The sequence below is a fragment of the Sciurus carolinensis genome, chromosome 7 (assembly GCF_902686445.1).
Source record: "Sciurus carolinensis chromosome 7, mSciCar1.2, whole genome shotgun sequence".
NCBI classification, from domain to species: Eukaryota; Metazoa; Chordata; class Mammalia; order Rodentia; family Sciuridae; genus Sciurus; species Sciurus carolinensis.
Genome location: NC_062219.1, coordinates 112,874,386 through 112,890,483, shown reverse-complemented (window position 1 = coordinate 112,890,483; position 16,098 = coordinate 112,874,386). Strand labels below are relative to the sequence as shown.

Genomic DNA, 16,098 nt, shown 5'->3' with positions numbered 1-16,098 from the left:
TATTAGGAGGACAAACATTTGAATTTGATGTCCCCCACCACTGCCAAGTCTGTACTCAATGAAAGACCATTTCACAACAGGAATGGGATACTGTTGGAAATAGGAATGGATGTTGGCAAGTCAAAACGTTTAAAAAAACAAAACTCACTGCATATAACTGCATCATCTGCCATAATTTAGCCATTCCCTAACAATGAACAACTGAAGTAGCCAGAAGAGAACAAAACCTATGATAGGCTAAAAAGAGTAAGATTCTTTTTTCTTTTGTGGTGCTGGGGATCAAACCCAGGGCCTTGCACATACTATGGAAGCACTCTACTACTGAGCTACATCCCAGCCCCAAGAGCAATATGCTTAAGGCTGTGGGTAGCCACTGTACATTCTTTTTTTTTTTTTTTTTTGTGATACTGGGGATTGAACCCAGGGTCTTGTGCTTGCAAGGCAAGCACTCTACCAACTGAGCTATCTACCCAGCCCCACTGTACATTCTTATTCCTTAATCTCTCTTGAGCGGAAAAATTATCTTCCCAGTGCTAAGGCACATAGTCAATGCTCAATAAACACAAATGCAGTTAGTGAATGACTTTTCCTCTGGTCAGTCCAGTCCAGTGATGGCTATGAATTGAGAATAAGTGCTCTCCTAGCACCATCTGCTGGCAGTGGTAAGCTATTTCATGAATCCTGACTTGCATAGTCTCAGACAGGAGTGTTATAACTCTTCCTCCCCTTTGTATTGTCAGTACCAGAGTCTACCCTTTATCCATACATAGGGAGGTTACAAAATATTGATTTATCTTTGTCCCCTATTTACTATTTAATGAATGTCTTACACTTTGGTGACTCTTTTGTTTTGCTTGTTTACAAAGTTAAGTCACATGGTAAAGTGCTCATTGAGAATGTGCTTCATACTAGTGATTCTGAACACTGTGTTGTCCTTTTGCATTCATTTATTGGTTAACTAGTGAGCAGTTCAGTTCATGGCACTGTTTTTCCTGGTGGACTTAAATAGCACACACCAATATTCCTCATGTCTCCAGATCAACCACTCAGTTAACAAGCCCCTACAGAACTGTAATAGGTGTTGTAGAAAATAAAGTATCTCAGAGTACTCAATAGAGAAAGAATAAGCCAAGATACAGGATAAAGTCTGTGGTGATACCTTTATGTGTGGGGCATGATACAGAAACTGAACCCATGTGTGCTCTACCACTGAACAACATCCCCTGCTTTATTTATTTTTATCTATCTACCTACCTATTGGTACTAAAGACTGAATCTGGAGGCACTTACCCACTGAGTCACCTGTGGAAGGTGCCAAGATTGAGAAACTGGCTAGACCCTTAGAATCAGTGATGAATGAGACAAGTATGATCCCTGATGATCTAGCATCATATCATGAAGAATACTAAAAACATAACCACAATGTGGTGAGGGAATAAATACACATATAACAAAATACACAAATATATACAAAATACAACTTGGGACCACTCTTTTGCGGTTTTGCTTGCTTCATTTTTTGAGACAGGGTTTCACTATATTGCCTAGGTTGGTTTGGAACCTCTGTTCTCAAGCAATCCTCCCCAGCAGCTGGGACTACAGGCGTGAGTCACCGAGCTGTGCTGGGACCATTCTCTTACGCTCTAAAAGAAACCTCAGAGAAAGGAAAGATACTACTCTAGAGCCTTGCTAAGTCAAGTGTAGCCCATAGACCAGCAGCACTGCTCTGTGGAACCCATTAAAAATGCAAAATATTGGGCTGGGGATATAGCTCAGTTGGTAGAGTGCTTGCCTCGCAAGCACAAGGCCCTGGGTTCAAATCCCCAGCACCGAAAAAAAAAAAAAAAAAAAAAAATTGGGGCTGGGGTTGTGGCTCTGTGGTAAAACGCTTGCCTAGCATGTGTGGGTCACTGGGTTCGATTCTCAGCACCGCATACAAAATAAATGAATTGAATAAAATAAAGGTCTATCAACATCTAAAAATATTTTTTAATGTAAAATATTGACACACACACACCCGCCGGCAGCGACCTCCTGAATAAAAATCGGCATTTTAACAAGATCCTCAAGTGACTTCCATACAAATGAATGTTTGAGAAGTGCTGCCCTGGAGATCTCCAGAGATGACAGGAGTTGAGTTGCTTTTCAGGATTTTATGTAGACAGGAGAAGATGAGAGCATATTCCAGGCGATGCGAGACACGCGGGAAGGTTGAGGGTGCAAGGAGGCATTTCTAGTTTGGGGTCCACAGTAATAACTAACAGTGTTGACTGCTTATTCTCAGAGATTGTGCTAACACGCCACAGAATCCCATAATCCTCGCAAGTGTTACCGGCAGCCAAGCCCATTTTCCCTTTTTCCATCGTTTTCCTATTTCTTATGCGGGCAGGGGGTACGAATCCCGCCAGCCCAGGATCCACAGAGGGTCCTCACCTCATGGATAAGGAAACCGAAGTACAAAAGGGTTAAATAACTTGCTTAAGGAACCGCTGATGGAGCCGAGCAGAAGGAATCGGAGTATCTTCTTTACCACCCCAAGTGGTCCACAAACACCTCCACCCACAGGCAAGAGGCAGTCAGCCCGGCAGCTCTCTGCGGAGGAAAAACACGACCCTGTTTCCTTTACAGAGCCCAGCAGAACTGCGCGAGCCGGAAGTACCGCGCCGGCGCCACAGCGGAAGCCGTAGTGCATTGTGGGAAGCGCTGTGTAGTTCGTCGCCAAGCTAGCAGGCGCGGGAGAACGTAGCTTGGAAGGCAGTGGATGAATGTTGAAAATGTCGTAGACTGTAAAAGTTTGAGGGTGCGAACCCAGGCACGATGGGGTTTTTAAGGCTTTGGATACGAGTGAATATTAGGGCTCCATTTTGAAGACTGGAGTCAGAAACTATTTTCAGGAGAATCCCTCTCCTCAGGAGTTGGAAGGCATCAGTGGTCCCCGGAGTCCAAAGTATTGAATTGGTTTGGAAATCCACTGAACATGAGTTTCCTAAATGTTATTATCGCTGATCTCATTTTCTGTATCAAAGAAAAGAGATCCCCTTGGTTCTCGAAAATTTTTTAAAAAGGGTACCCTCAAAGGTACCCAGACAAAGCAGACACTTTTGGGAAAAGTGGGTAATGCTGGGGAACCGGGAAGCTTTGTGCCACTTTTGGCAGTAGTCAGAGTTAGCAAGACCTCGCGGCGCGCGGCTGCTAAAGGGCATTGGCTGCCCGGGTCCTCCAGAGTGAGCTAGAACAGACATCTCTGTGGTCAATTAAACAGAGTGGGTCCTCTCTTCCCCGCCTGGCGGAAGTGCACACAAACGTAATTGCAGCTCTGGGAAGATGGCGGAGGAAGAGTAAGTCGCTTAGGTCTTGGCGTTTTTCGAGTGGGTCCTTGAGTATCCGATGCCATCCATGGTGTTTATGGTGTGATGTCAGAAAGGAAGGACACTTACGGACTGTAGGAAGAGAAAACAAAAGACTCCAGATTACAGAGAGTACCAGTGACGGGGCTGTAGTACTGGGGCAAGCGGACGGGGCCGCGGTTGTTCCTGGTTGCCTAGACGGGAAGGATTGACTTTGAGGAAGCACAGGTATGGAGAGGAGAGCGGCTGGAGAGTGCCGGAGTTGAATTCACCCAGCCTAACTTCTATTATTTACCTTGTAGGTGGATCTGCACTCGCCCCAACCCCACGGGTTCTTTCTAGGATCTCATCGCTGTTAGTCGATGAAAGACTGTGGTACTAAAAGCTCTGTTGTGTATGAACCAGGAACCAAGAGGTTCATGAGTTTTTAAAGCTTTGGATACGAGTGAACCTTAGGGCTTCATTTTGAAGACGAGTCAGAAATCATAGGTTGCAGGAGAAATTCAGTTCTCAGAAGTTTGAAGGCAGCAACGTTCCCAGAAATCCTGGGTATTGAATTGATTTGGAAACCCATTGAATGTTCGTTTCCTAAGTGTTATTATCGCTAATCAATTTTCTCCATCAGGCAAAGAAAAAAAATCCCTCTGGTTCCAGAAAATCTCCTGAAAAAGAGGAAGGCTTATCAGGCCCTCAAAGCTACCCAGGCAAAGCAAGCGCTTTTGGCAAGAAAGGAGGTAATGCTGGGGGAGTAGAAGGAAGTTATTAGAATTTGTATTGAGTGAATTTTACTCAGCGTATGTTGAACTAGATTTTAATTTTATCAAGCCCCTTTCCCAGTTTTTTAATATGCAAGGTATCTGGTTTGTGTCTTCATTCAGCAAAGATTTATCCAACACTCTTGCAAGCAAAATACTGGAATAGAGCTTAAGGAAAAAGTGAAGTGGAGATTGTTCCGTCTAGATTCACATTGAGTGATTTTATTTTAGAAACCAAACCTGGCAGAAAACCAAAGTGTTTACAATGGCGTTTGTTGTTTACTAAAATTTTTTTTTTTTTTTTTTTTTAAACCTGGGCAGAACCCAGGAACACTTAACCACTGAGCCCCATCCCACCCCTTTTTATTTTTTATTTTGAGACAGGGTCTGGCTAAGTTACTGAGGCTGGACTCCAACTTGGGATCTTCCTGCTTCAACTGGAATGTCATGCCTAGCTCTAAATGTCTTTGAATAAATGTGTATTTTGGGGACAAGGAAACAAATGCTCAGTCTGTACCTAACACACTGTTGATAACATTGTGAGCACTTTTTGGCATACATTGGTTAAAAGCATGTAAACTAGTCTTTTAGTTTGTCAGAAACTTCTCTAAATAGCCAGGTGCAGCAGGGCATCTCTCTAATCCTAGCAACTCAGCCCCCCCCCCCCCAAAAAAAAAGAAAGAAAGAAAGAAACTTTCCTTGGTAATTCTGAAGTTTTCTCAACTACCTTTACTTGAGTTTCTCATTTTTCCATCATATAACAGTCATCCATGTGTGGTGGCATATGCCTGAAATCCCAGTCAATTGGGAAACTCAGGCAGGAAGATCACAAGTTTGAGGCCAGCCTGGGCAACATAGCAACACTGTGTTTCAGATAAAAAAAGAGAGTATGCTTATTTGCTTTCCTTTGGTTAACACAGGGAGAGATAAGCTCTATTATTAATGACTCATGAATTACTGTTTTGGAATTAAAGATGAGTGTAGTCACAGAGTGGCGATGATGGTTTGTCTTCTCTGTAACAGAGAAAAGGAAAACAGTTCAGATTTAAGCGACTGGAATCATTCCTACATGATTCCTGGCGGAAGAAACGTGACCAGGTGCGTGTCAGACGACTAGAAGTGAAACCTCATGCTTTGGAAATGCCTGATAAACATTCCTTGGCCTTTGTTGTACGCATCCAAAGGTATAGTACTGGTGTCTTTTTCAGATTCCCTGAGGTTGGGGGGTCCCTTTAGATCCCTTTATAGGGAGATAGAGAGATAGCAAGGCCTAAGCCACTATGGCAGGTTGTGCTAGGAATTCAAGGATGAGCTCAACAAATATGGCTTTTTGTCTGCAACATTAGGGAGATAGACTTACTATGAGGTAAACTGCAGGTTGAGGGCTGGTGCTTGAGGACACCTTCTCTAAAGCAGGAACCTGAATCTGCAACTGGAAAGACATGAAAGGAGTTCACTAGTGTTGGGAGATGGCTTTCAAGGCATATATGTAATGTCCTGAAATGGAGGAATTAAGACATCTTTCTTTCTTTCTTTCTTTTTTTTTTTTTTTTTTTTTTTTGTGGTGCTGGGGAGTGAACCCAGGGCCTTGTGCTTGCAAGGCAGGCACTCTACCAACTGAGCTGCATCCCCAGCCCCAAGACATCTTTCTAGGAACTAAAGCATGACTGGGTGGATGGAGCATATTCAGTGCTAGAAAGAAACTTCGACATTTAGTGATACTTTATCTACCCTTACCCTCATATACAGCAGTGTGCTTCTTACTGTGAAGTCTGTGAGTTTTAAATATTTATGAACTGTCTTTAATCCTCCTACTGCTGCCCATAATCTTTCCTGGACTGTTGCATTAACTGGATTCTGTGCAATCTCAGATCTGACCTGTAGGTTCCCTGTGGTGATGGTCAGAGAGAAATTCACTCATCTCCCTTTTACTCAAAATCTCCAGGAGCTCTTACTGCCATTAAAACAGGTTCAAGTTCCTTAGCTGGACATGCATAATCCTATGTACTCCTTTCCTCACAAATTTAGGGACAGTCTCCGTGTTCCTATATCACCTTAGGCACTGTTTCCCATAACAGGAAAATGATGTTTACAAACTACTTTCCACTGAACTGAACTCTTCCAACAACTTAGAAAGCTGAGGCAGTAGCATCACAAGTTCAAGGCCAGCCTCAACAACTTAGCAAAATAAATATGGGACTAGGGATATATAGCTAAGTGGTAAGACACCCCTGGATTCAATCAGCAGTACCTAAACTGAGCTCTTTAAGGCAGTCTCCTCTTCTCTCTCAGTGTGGTGGCACAAATTTCATATGTGCTTACTGAACTGACATAAACTGGAGAGAGCTGATTTGTGTTACTGTTTATTTCAGGATTAGTGGGGTGAGTTTGCTGGTGCAGAGGACCATTGCAAGACTTCGTCTGAAGAAAATATTTAGTGGTGTCTTTGTTAAAGTCACCCCAAAAAGCCTAAAAATGCTGCGGGTAGTAGAACCTTATGTGACTTGGGGGTAAGTAAGATTTTCAATGTGAAGTCACATGACCTTTTATTTGAGTGTTTGAGGGTGCGCAAGGTATTGTTTTCCAAGGCTCATGTTGTTCTGTTGAACATTTTATTGTTGTCATGGTCACCAGAAATCAAGAATTTTGACACTTAGGACAGGCAGAGGAGAAGAATCAGTAATGCTAATTATGGTCTGAACATTACCATAGCAGGGCCTAGGATCAGTAAGATGAGTAAAAGCTGGGCACAGTGGCACATGCCAGTAGGCTGAGGGAGGATGATTTCCAATTTGAGGCCCACCTAGTCAACTAGTGAGATCTGTCTCAAAATTTTAAAAGTGGGTAGGGATGTGGGCTCAGTTATTAGGCACTTGCTAGCATGCAGAGACCCTGAGTTCAATCCCCAAAACAAAAAAACAACACACACACACACACTTGGGGGAGTCTTGAAACTGAACTAGTGATAGTGCTTGTGTAAGAATAATATTCCTTGAACATTAAAATCCAGCAGAGAGGTGGTACATACCTTAATCCTTAATACTTAAGAGGATCAAGAGTTCAAGGCCAGTTTGGGAGACCTTGTGAGAACCAGTCTCAAAACCAAAACAAGCTGGGGATATAGCTCAGTTGGTAGAGTGCTTGCCTCACATGCACAAGGTCCTGGGTTCAGTCCCCAGCACAACCAAAAAAAAGATTAGGTTTAATTTCCAGCTCTTGCACCATCTTGAGTAAACTACAAGCCAGGTAGTGGTTTTTGTTTTATCTGGGAATCCCCACCCACCCCACCTTCCACCACCAACACATACCACCAATACTGGGGATTGAACCCAGGAACACACTATTGATGAGCTGCACCTACAGCCCTGTCTCTTATTTTGAGGCAAGATCTTGCTAAATTGTTCAGGCTGGCTTTAAAATGATCCTGACTCAGCCACCTGAGTAGCTGGGATTATAGGCATGAGCTTCTGCACCCTGCTGGAAATTTTTTTTTTTTTTTTTTTGCTTAATGAATACCTATATCCATAAATTTAAATTTCTGGTTACATAGCCAGGGCCACTCTGTTTTTTTATCCCCTCCTTCATTTATGTATTCATAAGCATTTCAGCTTGTGATTATAGAACTCTTCCTGGTGAGGGGATAAACAGGAGAACTCTCCCACTTTTTCTTCTCAGGCTGAAGGACTAAGTAGTCCATATAATGCAGCATGCCAGGTGCCAGTTAAGGCTGTGCTTTATTCTGCCTCATAGATTTCCAAATCTGAAGTCTGTCCGGGAACTCATCTTGAAACGTGGACAGGCAAAGATCAAGAATAAGACCATCCCCTTGACAGACAACACAGTGATTGAGGAGCACCTGGGTGAGTGCTACAGCTTAAAGATCAGTGGGAGCAAAAAGCAAGGGTCTTTGGCGGCCTTGATTTGGGGTCCAGGATGTATTCTTTTGGGAGTCCTAAGAACATGCCAGTGTGCCCAGCTCTGGCATGTAAAAGCTTGGCATGCATGTGTTGAATAAATGGTGAATAAAGATCTGTGCCCTTATATCTTTTAGGGAGGTTTGATGTCATTTGTCTGGAAGATCTCATTCATGAAATTGCCTTCCCTGGGAAGTATTTCTGGGAGATCTCTAAGTTCTTGTGCCCTTTCCATCTCTCTGTGGCCCGTCATGCTACCAAAAATAGAGTGGGCTTCCTCAAGGAGATGGGCCTACCTGGTTATCGGGGTGAACGCATCAATCAGCTCATCCGCCAGCTGAACTAAACCCAGGTGAGAAAGGGCTGAAAACTGCTCTTGGTGTGATTTTTTTAATAAGCCATGCCATGTCACTTGAAAGTTCTTTTTGTGGGCTTAAGCTATAGCTCCCTGTAGAGTGCTTGCCTAACATGCACAAGGCCTTGGGTTCAATCCCATGTCACAAAAAAAAGTACAGGCTAGAAAACTTCTCTCACTATTGTCATTTAACTGGAAGTAGGGAAAAACTAATTCCAAAAAGTATTTTTTCTTTCCAATTATTTTATTGGTGCATTATTAGGGTTGTTCCAAAAAGAATTTGAAGATTTATTGTTGTGGTGGTGGTTAATATTTTTTTAAGTTGGTGATGGACCTTTATTTTATTCATTTATTTTATATTCTTAGAATCAACCCCGTGCCTCAACATGCTAGGCAAGGGCTCTACCACTGAGCCACAACCCCAACCTAAGTCATCTGTTTCATTGAAGGAATCTTAACTCTCTGAAAATGCTTTTTATTGCTGCTATTAATACTGTTAGGTGCAAAATTGCAGTAAATTTGTATTGATGCAGTTATATTTTTCTTCCTCAGAATATCTGAAAGCAGTGCATTGGAAGCACATGTTTTTGTTTGATGGAATTGTTATCAAGTATCTTCAGAGAAGATTATTTTCTGCCTTAAGAAAATGGAAGGAAGGGATTGGGGAAGAGACAGTAGTTATGATCATGGCAGGCACCTGTCATCACAGACAAGTTCCAAGGAAAAATTTCATTGTTTCCTACATTGACCCACCTCTGCCTCTGAAATCAACACATGCAATGGAGAAAGAAGGCCTCCTTTGTCAGGGGTTTAATGTTGGCGAATGAGTAACCCAAGCATGTATACAAGGCCCCCTAAGACTTGTAGCAGTTGACCAAGTTTAGGAGCATACTTGAATCTAGAGGTCCCAAGAGTCTTGTTTTGAAAAGACTTGAAATACTTAGGAAGAAAAGTACAAAATCTGTGCTCTTCTGTCTCTGTTGAGTTCATGTTCCACCTTTTGAACAACAGCTTTGTGAACTCTGAGACTTGCCTTGGCTCTAAGTGTATCTGGGGGCTTTCTATCCTGGCCTGCAACAGACTTAAGTTCCTTTCACTAGCTCAGAGTTTAAAAGAGGAAGAACCTTCACCATGAACACATATACTCAAAATTTTGCTTGGAATTTCAGGGTGTTCATAGACCCTTCTCTTTCAGGACCTATACATCTTCTGTGAGGAAGTCCTGTTCTTATAAGCATTTGGACTAGTCTTCTGGTTCCATGTTCTGTAGAAACCAGCCAGTTGTGTTTCTGTTAAGAACATAGTGGCACACACCTGTAATCTCAAAAGCTCAGGAGACTGAGGCAAGATTACAAATTTGAGGCCAGCCTCAGCAATTTAGCAAGACCCTGTCTCAAAATTTTAAAAAGTGTGTGGGATGATGTAGCTCAGTGGTAAAGCATCCCTGGGTTCAATCCCCAGTACCAAAAAATAGTGACAGATTGTTCAATTTGCACCATCTATAATTCTACATTATTGACCATTTCCCCTGCCTGGGGTTCAGGGTGAAATTTCCAGGTTTCCCTGATCAGCCTTCTCCTTAAAATCCAGATTAGGAAGAAGAGTCATTTTCTTGTTTTGGCATGAATGAAATTAGCACTATTTGACTTTTAGGACCCAGACAGGCAACTCGCTTGGGTTTGTTTTTTCATATTCTGGACTTAAGTGTCCTTTATCTTTCTGGTAATGAGGTAGATCAACAAGGCATCTGGGGATGTTAATCCTGAAAAAAGTGCATACTATTTGTTTTCTATCTACCCCTAAAAGTGGTACTCCCTCTGTTCCCTCACTTGCTTCAGCTTGCTGTCTAAGTTGCTGAGAATGTCAGAGCCCACATAAACTGAAAACATGCTTAATCATTATGTTTCTTGGTCTTTTGGGTCAGCTCTGCTGCACTTTTGGCTCTTGGAGACCCTCAAATACAGCTATGAAAATTGAGTGAGATGCATAGGAATGTCTTAAAATGTGCCAGCTTATGAGGTAATTAATTAGGTTTGGTTCCAGAGTTTAACCTGTGAGGAAGATTCTATAAATGTGTTACTTACTTTTCTATTGGAGAGCATTGTGAAATCAGATTATTTTAAAATGATGTATCACAAAGTCATGGAAAAACAGTTGTAGGTAGGGAAGCCTTGGGTTTATATCCCCCGTCTCTTACAAAATAAGGGAACAAGGCTGGGCTCAGTGGCAGAATGTTTGCCCAATATGCATGAGGCCCTGGGTTCAGTCTGCCACACTGCAAAAAATGGAAGAGATACCTCTAGCTGGTCTATTGCATAGTTGTTAAAAACAATAGTTTTAAATTTATAATCCTACATAAACATTTATAAATTGTGCCCTTCCCTGTGTGTAACATGCTATAACATTTCCCTGAGCAAGTTGTGGAACTATCCTCATTTCGGGGAAAACTACCTATATGTAGTCATGATATGCTAATATGGGCTTTTCATGACAATATACACACTAGGTATGATCTAGGTTTTGAAGGGAAAATAGTTTAAGGAATCAAGAGTAGATGTAAAGAAATTGAACTTTTTTTTGTGTGTGGTACTATTGATTGAACCAAGGAGTGTTCTGCCACTGACCTAGGCCTTAGCCCCCCTTTATTTTCTCCCTTTTGAGACAAACTCACTAAATTGCTGAGGCTGGCCTCAAATTTTTAATCCTGCCACGACTTCCCAAGCTACTGAAATTATAGGCCTGTTTTGTTTTTAATGCTTTAGTATTTAGTATTCTTCAAAGTCATTCTGGGACCAAGTTTTTATCAGCTTTAATTGTCATCTGGAAAGTGGCTGTCAACGTGCCATTTGGATCCCAGGTTCACTTCCATTACCACCCGAATTGGGATCAGGTTCTGTTATGTCACTAATCCCTATGGGTCAAACCCATTAGTGGTTTTAGGTGCTGGGATAAGCCGGGGGGCCTCGCACATGCTAGGCAAGAGCTCTGCCTCTGAGCTACATCCACATACCCCCAACCCCCTCTGGGACTTTGGAAATGAAAAGGTGTCGCAGGTAGTAAAGTATGAGATGTGAGTTAACGTATACCGACTGGCACAGAATTTTAAAAAACTGATAATCGTGATCCAGAAGTACCAATACACAGCAACCCCTATGAAGCTCCCAGGAGAATTAGGTCCCAGTTGAAACAGGGTATCCAGTTGGTATCCAGGGTCGCAAGTTCATGCAGGACACAGGCCCTACGACCTCGAGTCTCGGAATCATGCTGCCTCCGCCGAGCTGGGCTCCACCAAGACCGTTCTTACCCGAGGGTCTGCGAAGCAGGTGGCAGGGGCTCTAGGGCAGCGGCGGCGCTGGGGGAGTTTGCTGAACCCGCGGCTTCCCAGGGCTTGGGCCTTCGCGGGAGCTGAGATGCCGTGGGGTCGCCATGAGTCGCCGTGATGTGGCGTTTCTCCAGGCCCGGAAGCTTCTGGCCATGTTGAACCAGATATAGGAGCTGCGCCAGGGTTACCGAGGCCGGAGCTGACTCGGTGGGTTTGAGGGGTCTGCCACAGCTGCTGGAACTGCCAGGCCGCTCCATACCCGGCTGCGAACCCTAGTTGGAATAACAAGAAAGCACTTCCGGGTGTGGTGGGTGCAACCACTACGGAAGGAAACGAAGGGGAGGACGTAGATCATACCAAGCTGCCAAGACGTGGGGGCGGGGCGCTTGAGAACAGTGACCAACTCCGCGCAGAAACGTTTGAGACGCAAAAATTTAGTCCACCTTAGAGTTCCCAACGTGTAATGTACTTCAGAATAAAAAGGAGAGGACACACCTCTGCAAAACGACTCACCTTTGCATGCATGCGTGCGTAGGCACCACGCATGTACCTACCTACTTTCATACTCGCTCCCTCCTCTTCCTCTTATTTTTGCAGTAGTGATGGGGAGTGAATCCAGAATCTCCTGCATGTCTAGCAAGCCTCTACCACTGACTACACCCCAGCCACTAGTGAATTTTTAAATCTGAGGGTTGTGGGAACCCCTTAATTTGTATCACTCAAATCACTTGGGTGACTTGGGGACTCTAAATTTACAGCTGGCATCTGAAGTCTTGTTGGGGACTGTGCCCTTTAACTTGCAGGCTCTTCACTAACTGGATGGAGAGTGCCAGGAATGAACTGCAGCACACCAGTTGGTATTTAACAGAATACTGAATGAAGTGGGAACTCAACCCTCTGTGGCCTGGGTAATCTAAAGATCTTGCCCTCAGAATTCCTTCCTCACTCACCAGATTCACTTCCCTCGCCCCCAGAGTATTAAAAAAAAAAAAATTTTTTTTTAGTTGTAGATGAACAGGATATTTTTATTTTTAGGTAGTGCTGAGAATCAAACCCAGCCCCTCACAGGTGCTAGGCAAGCGCTCTACCACTGAGCCACAATACAGACCTTGCCAGGCTTACTTTCTTTCTCAGATATCCTTGGCCCTGGTTCAACTCCCAACATCCTCACTTCGAGGCTCTGATTTTCTGCTTCATCATTACCTTCTCTCCTGCTAATCAGGTGCAAGATGAACACCTCTCTGCAAGATCAAAACTAACCTTGGGTGCCCTCGAAGCCACGATAAATATGGAATTTGTTCAGAAATAGGGAGAGTAAAGTATATGGGTTTGGGAAATGGAAGTCATCTCAGCATCATCATTCTTAAGTTCTTTCATTTTGTCCCCAAGCAGGACAGGCCAAGGAATCAGGGACCTTAAACACCACCAGTGCAACCCCCCTTAATACAGTAAACTGTGCCCATGAAAGGAATAACAGAGCTGGGTTTGAAACATCAGTCTCTCGACTTTCAACCCAGTACTATCTCCCTGTAACAGACCACATCTCCCTTGTTAGGGTCCCAGGTCCCTGTCCTATGGGCAGTCATCAATGTGCATGAAGAAAGCAGGGAGACAAAACAAGGAAAACTGAACAAAGCCAGAGACAGGGACACAGATAAATCTCACCCAGCTATGTCCAGAGCCTTTCTATGTATCCACCAGGACCACAAAGGCTTAGAGGTTATTTCAGCAGGCATTAGCAAGGCCAGGCATCAACCTCCATGTAGATAGACTCTGAATACCTTCTAAATCATGTGTAACTTATTAGACATCTTTCATCCATGATTTTTTTTTTTCTTTTTTGGTCCTGGCGATCAAACCCAGGGCTTTGCACATGCTAGACAAGCATTACCGCTGAGCTACATCCCCAGTCCCATGATATTTCATTTGTATTTTATTTTATTTTTTTTTAATTCTAGGGACTGTGTTCAATGATCCCCAGCACAGAGGGGGAAAATCTCACAGAATGAAATGCCCTTGTCTCCCTTGTTGAATCTCAATTTGTCCTTCCAAGGCTTCTTGTGAGTAAGCCCACAATTTCCATCCTTAGCTTCAGAATTAACCAATCCTGTTTCTGTGCTCCCCAATCCCTGGCTGATCTCACTATGGCCCTTAGATTGGACCATGAATCTTACTCATCTTATATCTGTATGTGCCTAGATCAGCACCTGTAGAGATCTAATGGTTACTGTCAGCTAAAGTCTGAATGTGTCCTCCAAAGACCATGTGTTGGAAACTTAATCATCAATGCAACAGTGTTGAGAGATGGGACTTTTAAGATGTGATTAGGGGCTGGGATTGTAGCTCAGTGGTAGAGCACTTGCCTGGAATGTGTGATGCACTGTGTTTGATTCTCAACACCACATTTATATGTAAAAAGTAAAAAAAAAAAAAAAAAAAAGGCACACTGACAACCAAAAACTATTTTTTAAAACTTTTTAAAAAGATGTGATTAGCCCTCATGAGTGGATTTATGTTGTTATCAGGAGAGTGGTTCATTATGCAAGAGTTTTTTTATTAATTTATATTTGGATGCTGGGGACTGAACCCTAAGGAGTGGGTTTATTATGAAAATGAGTTCAGGTCTCTTTCACTCACTCTTGCCTTCTGCCCTGCTATGATGCAACAAGAAGGCCCCCACCAGATGCAGCCCCTTGATCTTGGACTTCTCAGCCTCCAGAATTATAAGAAACAATTTTTTTCTTTATAAATTACCTAGTCTCTGGCATTCTGTTAAAGCAGCACAAAACAGACTAAGACACTGACTGGTTGAGTGGGTTTTGTTTTGTTTTGCAGTGCTAGGGATTGAACCCAGGGATACTCTACCACTAAGCTACATCCCCAGTCCTTTTTATTTTTTATTTTTAAAAATTTTTTTTAAACTTTTGGGGCTGGGGATATAGCTCAGTTTGTAGAGTGCTTGCCTGTTCAATCCCCAGCACCGCAAAATTTAAAAATAAAAAAATAAAAACTTTTAGTTGTATATCGATACGATACCTTTATTTTATTTATTTATTTATGTGGTGCTGAGGATAGAACCCAGTGCATGCAAGGCAAGTGCTCTACCACTGAGCCACAACTCCAGCCCCCTTTTTATTTTCTATTTTGAGAGACATAGGGTCTCTCTAAGTATCTGAGGCTGATCTTGAACTTGAGATCCTGCCTCAGCCTCAGATGTACCACCATGGCAGGCCAGATCTTTTCTTATAGTAGATTGAAGTGAAAATTCAAGTCATGACTGAATGCAACTTCAGGAAGCATGATGGAGGGCATTTGGCTGTGTCCAGTGCCAAATACAGGCATACAGATCCCCAGTCTCAGGAGCTCACAGCCTACCTAGGGAAAACATTACAAAAGTTAGTCATTATGATGATTACGATGTACACACATCATAGAATTTATTACATAAATAATGCAGTGCAGTACTGAGTGTGGTAACAGTGTTACATGCCAAGGATTTCACACACTATACTGGCTTGTAAGTGCATTTGATCTTCTCCCATACAAAAATGCTCTTGGTCATCTCCTAGCATATAGGGCTGGTCCAAATCTGACTTGGGAGCCAGACCAAGCCCCAGTCCTATTCCCACTTCTAAGCTGAGATTTGGAGCAAGTTCTCCCACTTATCTCTGCTTCACATTTCCTATCTGTGAAATGAGGGTGATAATGGTGTCTTCCCCGCAGGACTGTCCACTGAGTAACTGGGATAATGAGTGATGCTCAATAAAGGCAGTTATTAAGATACTTCTTAGAGGGGCAGATGGACCAGTCTCCTCCTTGGACCCTCCACGCCCTTTCCACCCTTGTCCATTCAGTCTCCTGGACACCAACATCCTCAGGTGCCTTCAATAGGCTCTTTGCCCTCTGGTTTGGGGGTTTGGGAGTTTGGCCAAGGGGAGGGGGAGAGTAACAGAAGGAAGGAGGGGAAAGATGTCAGAGTATTTCTTCCTCAGTTTCCCTCCCTGCAGGATCATCACTGGCAGCAAGGTCCTCCACAGAGCTCTTGGTTTGGGGGCCCTGACACTGCTTCCTCCCCTCACTCCTTCAGGCATATTTCTAGTCCTGAATACTATACTTTTAGGATCTCCCTTTGCCCTGCCCACACCTCTGTAAATAGACCCTTTATTAAATTCTCCTCAAATTACCCAATATCAGTGTGTCATCTGTTTCCTTCTCATACCAATATAGGAGTATGCCCCAGATCAGGTACTGGGATTGTATCAATTATAAATTCAAGGAGTATGAGAGAGGTCTTCCTGTGGGAGAGGAAATGCACCCAGGCAACCCATGGCATGTGGAGATGTCATTAGTCAAATTATCTTTGGGGATAGCAAGGACTAATGCATGGGCAAAGCAGGAAGATGGA

At 43.2% G+C, this 16,098-nt stretch overlaps 1 protein-coding gene and 1 long non-coding RNA gene across 2 annotated transcripts; both read left to right on the top strand.

The window, feature by feature from the left end:
• The first annotated feature begins 2,745 nt into the window (after positions 1-2,745).
• On the top strand, positions 2,746-14,134 carry Rpl7l1 (ribosomal protein L7 like 1). The gene is made up of 7 exons (XM_047558415.1): positions 2,746-3,338; positions 3,973-4,081; positions 5,126-5,286; positions 6,475-6,612; positions 7,853-7,962; positions 8,154-8,368; positions 8,924-14,134. Exons 1-6 carry the CDS (start codon positions 3,325-3,327, stop codon positions 8,360-8,362), a joined length of 741 nt encoding a protein of 246 aa, XP_047414371.1. The 5' UTR covers positions 2,746-3,324; the 3' UTR covers positions 8,363-8,368; positions 8,924-14,134.
• On the top strand, positions 3,345-3,897 carry LOC124988709 (uncharacterized). The gene is made up of 2 exons (XR_007109476.1): positions 3,345-3,575; positions 3,650-3,897. It is a non-coding gene; the product is annotated as an uncharacterized LOC124988709 (long non-coding RNA).
• Positions 14,135-16,098: the final 1,964 nt, after the last annotated feature.

Bases quoted from the DNA above. Each gene is read 5' to 3' on its own strand.
- Rpl7l1 (XM_047558415.1), top strand. The intron at 4,082-5,125 runs GTAATGCTGGGG...TCTCTGTAACAG, and splicing joins CGCTTTTGGCAAGAAAGGAG to AGAAAAGGAAAACAGTTCAG. The intron at 5,287-6,474 runs GTATAGTACTGG...TGTTTATTTCAG, and splicing joins TTTGTTGTACGCATCCAAAG to GATTAGTGGGGTGAGTTTGC.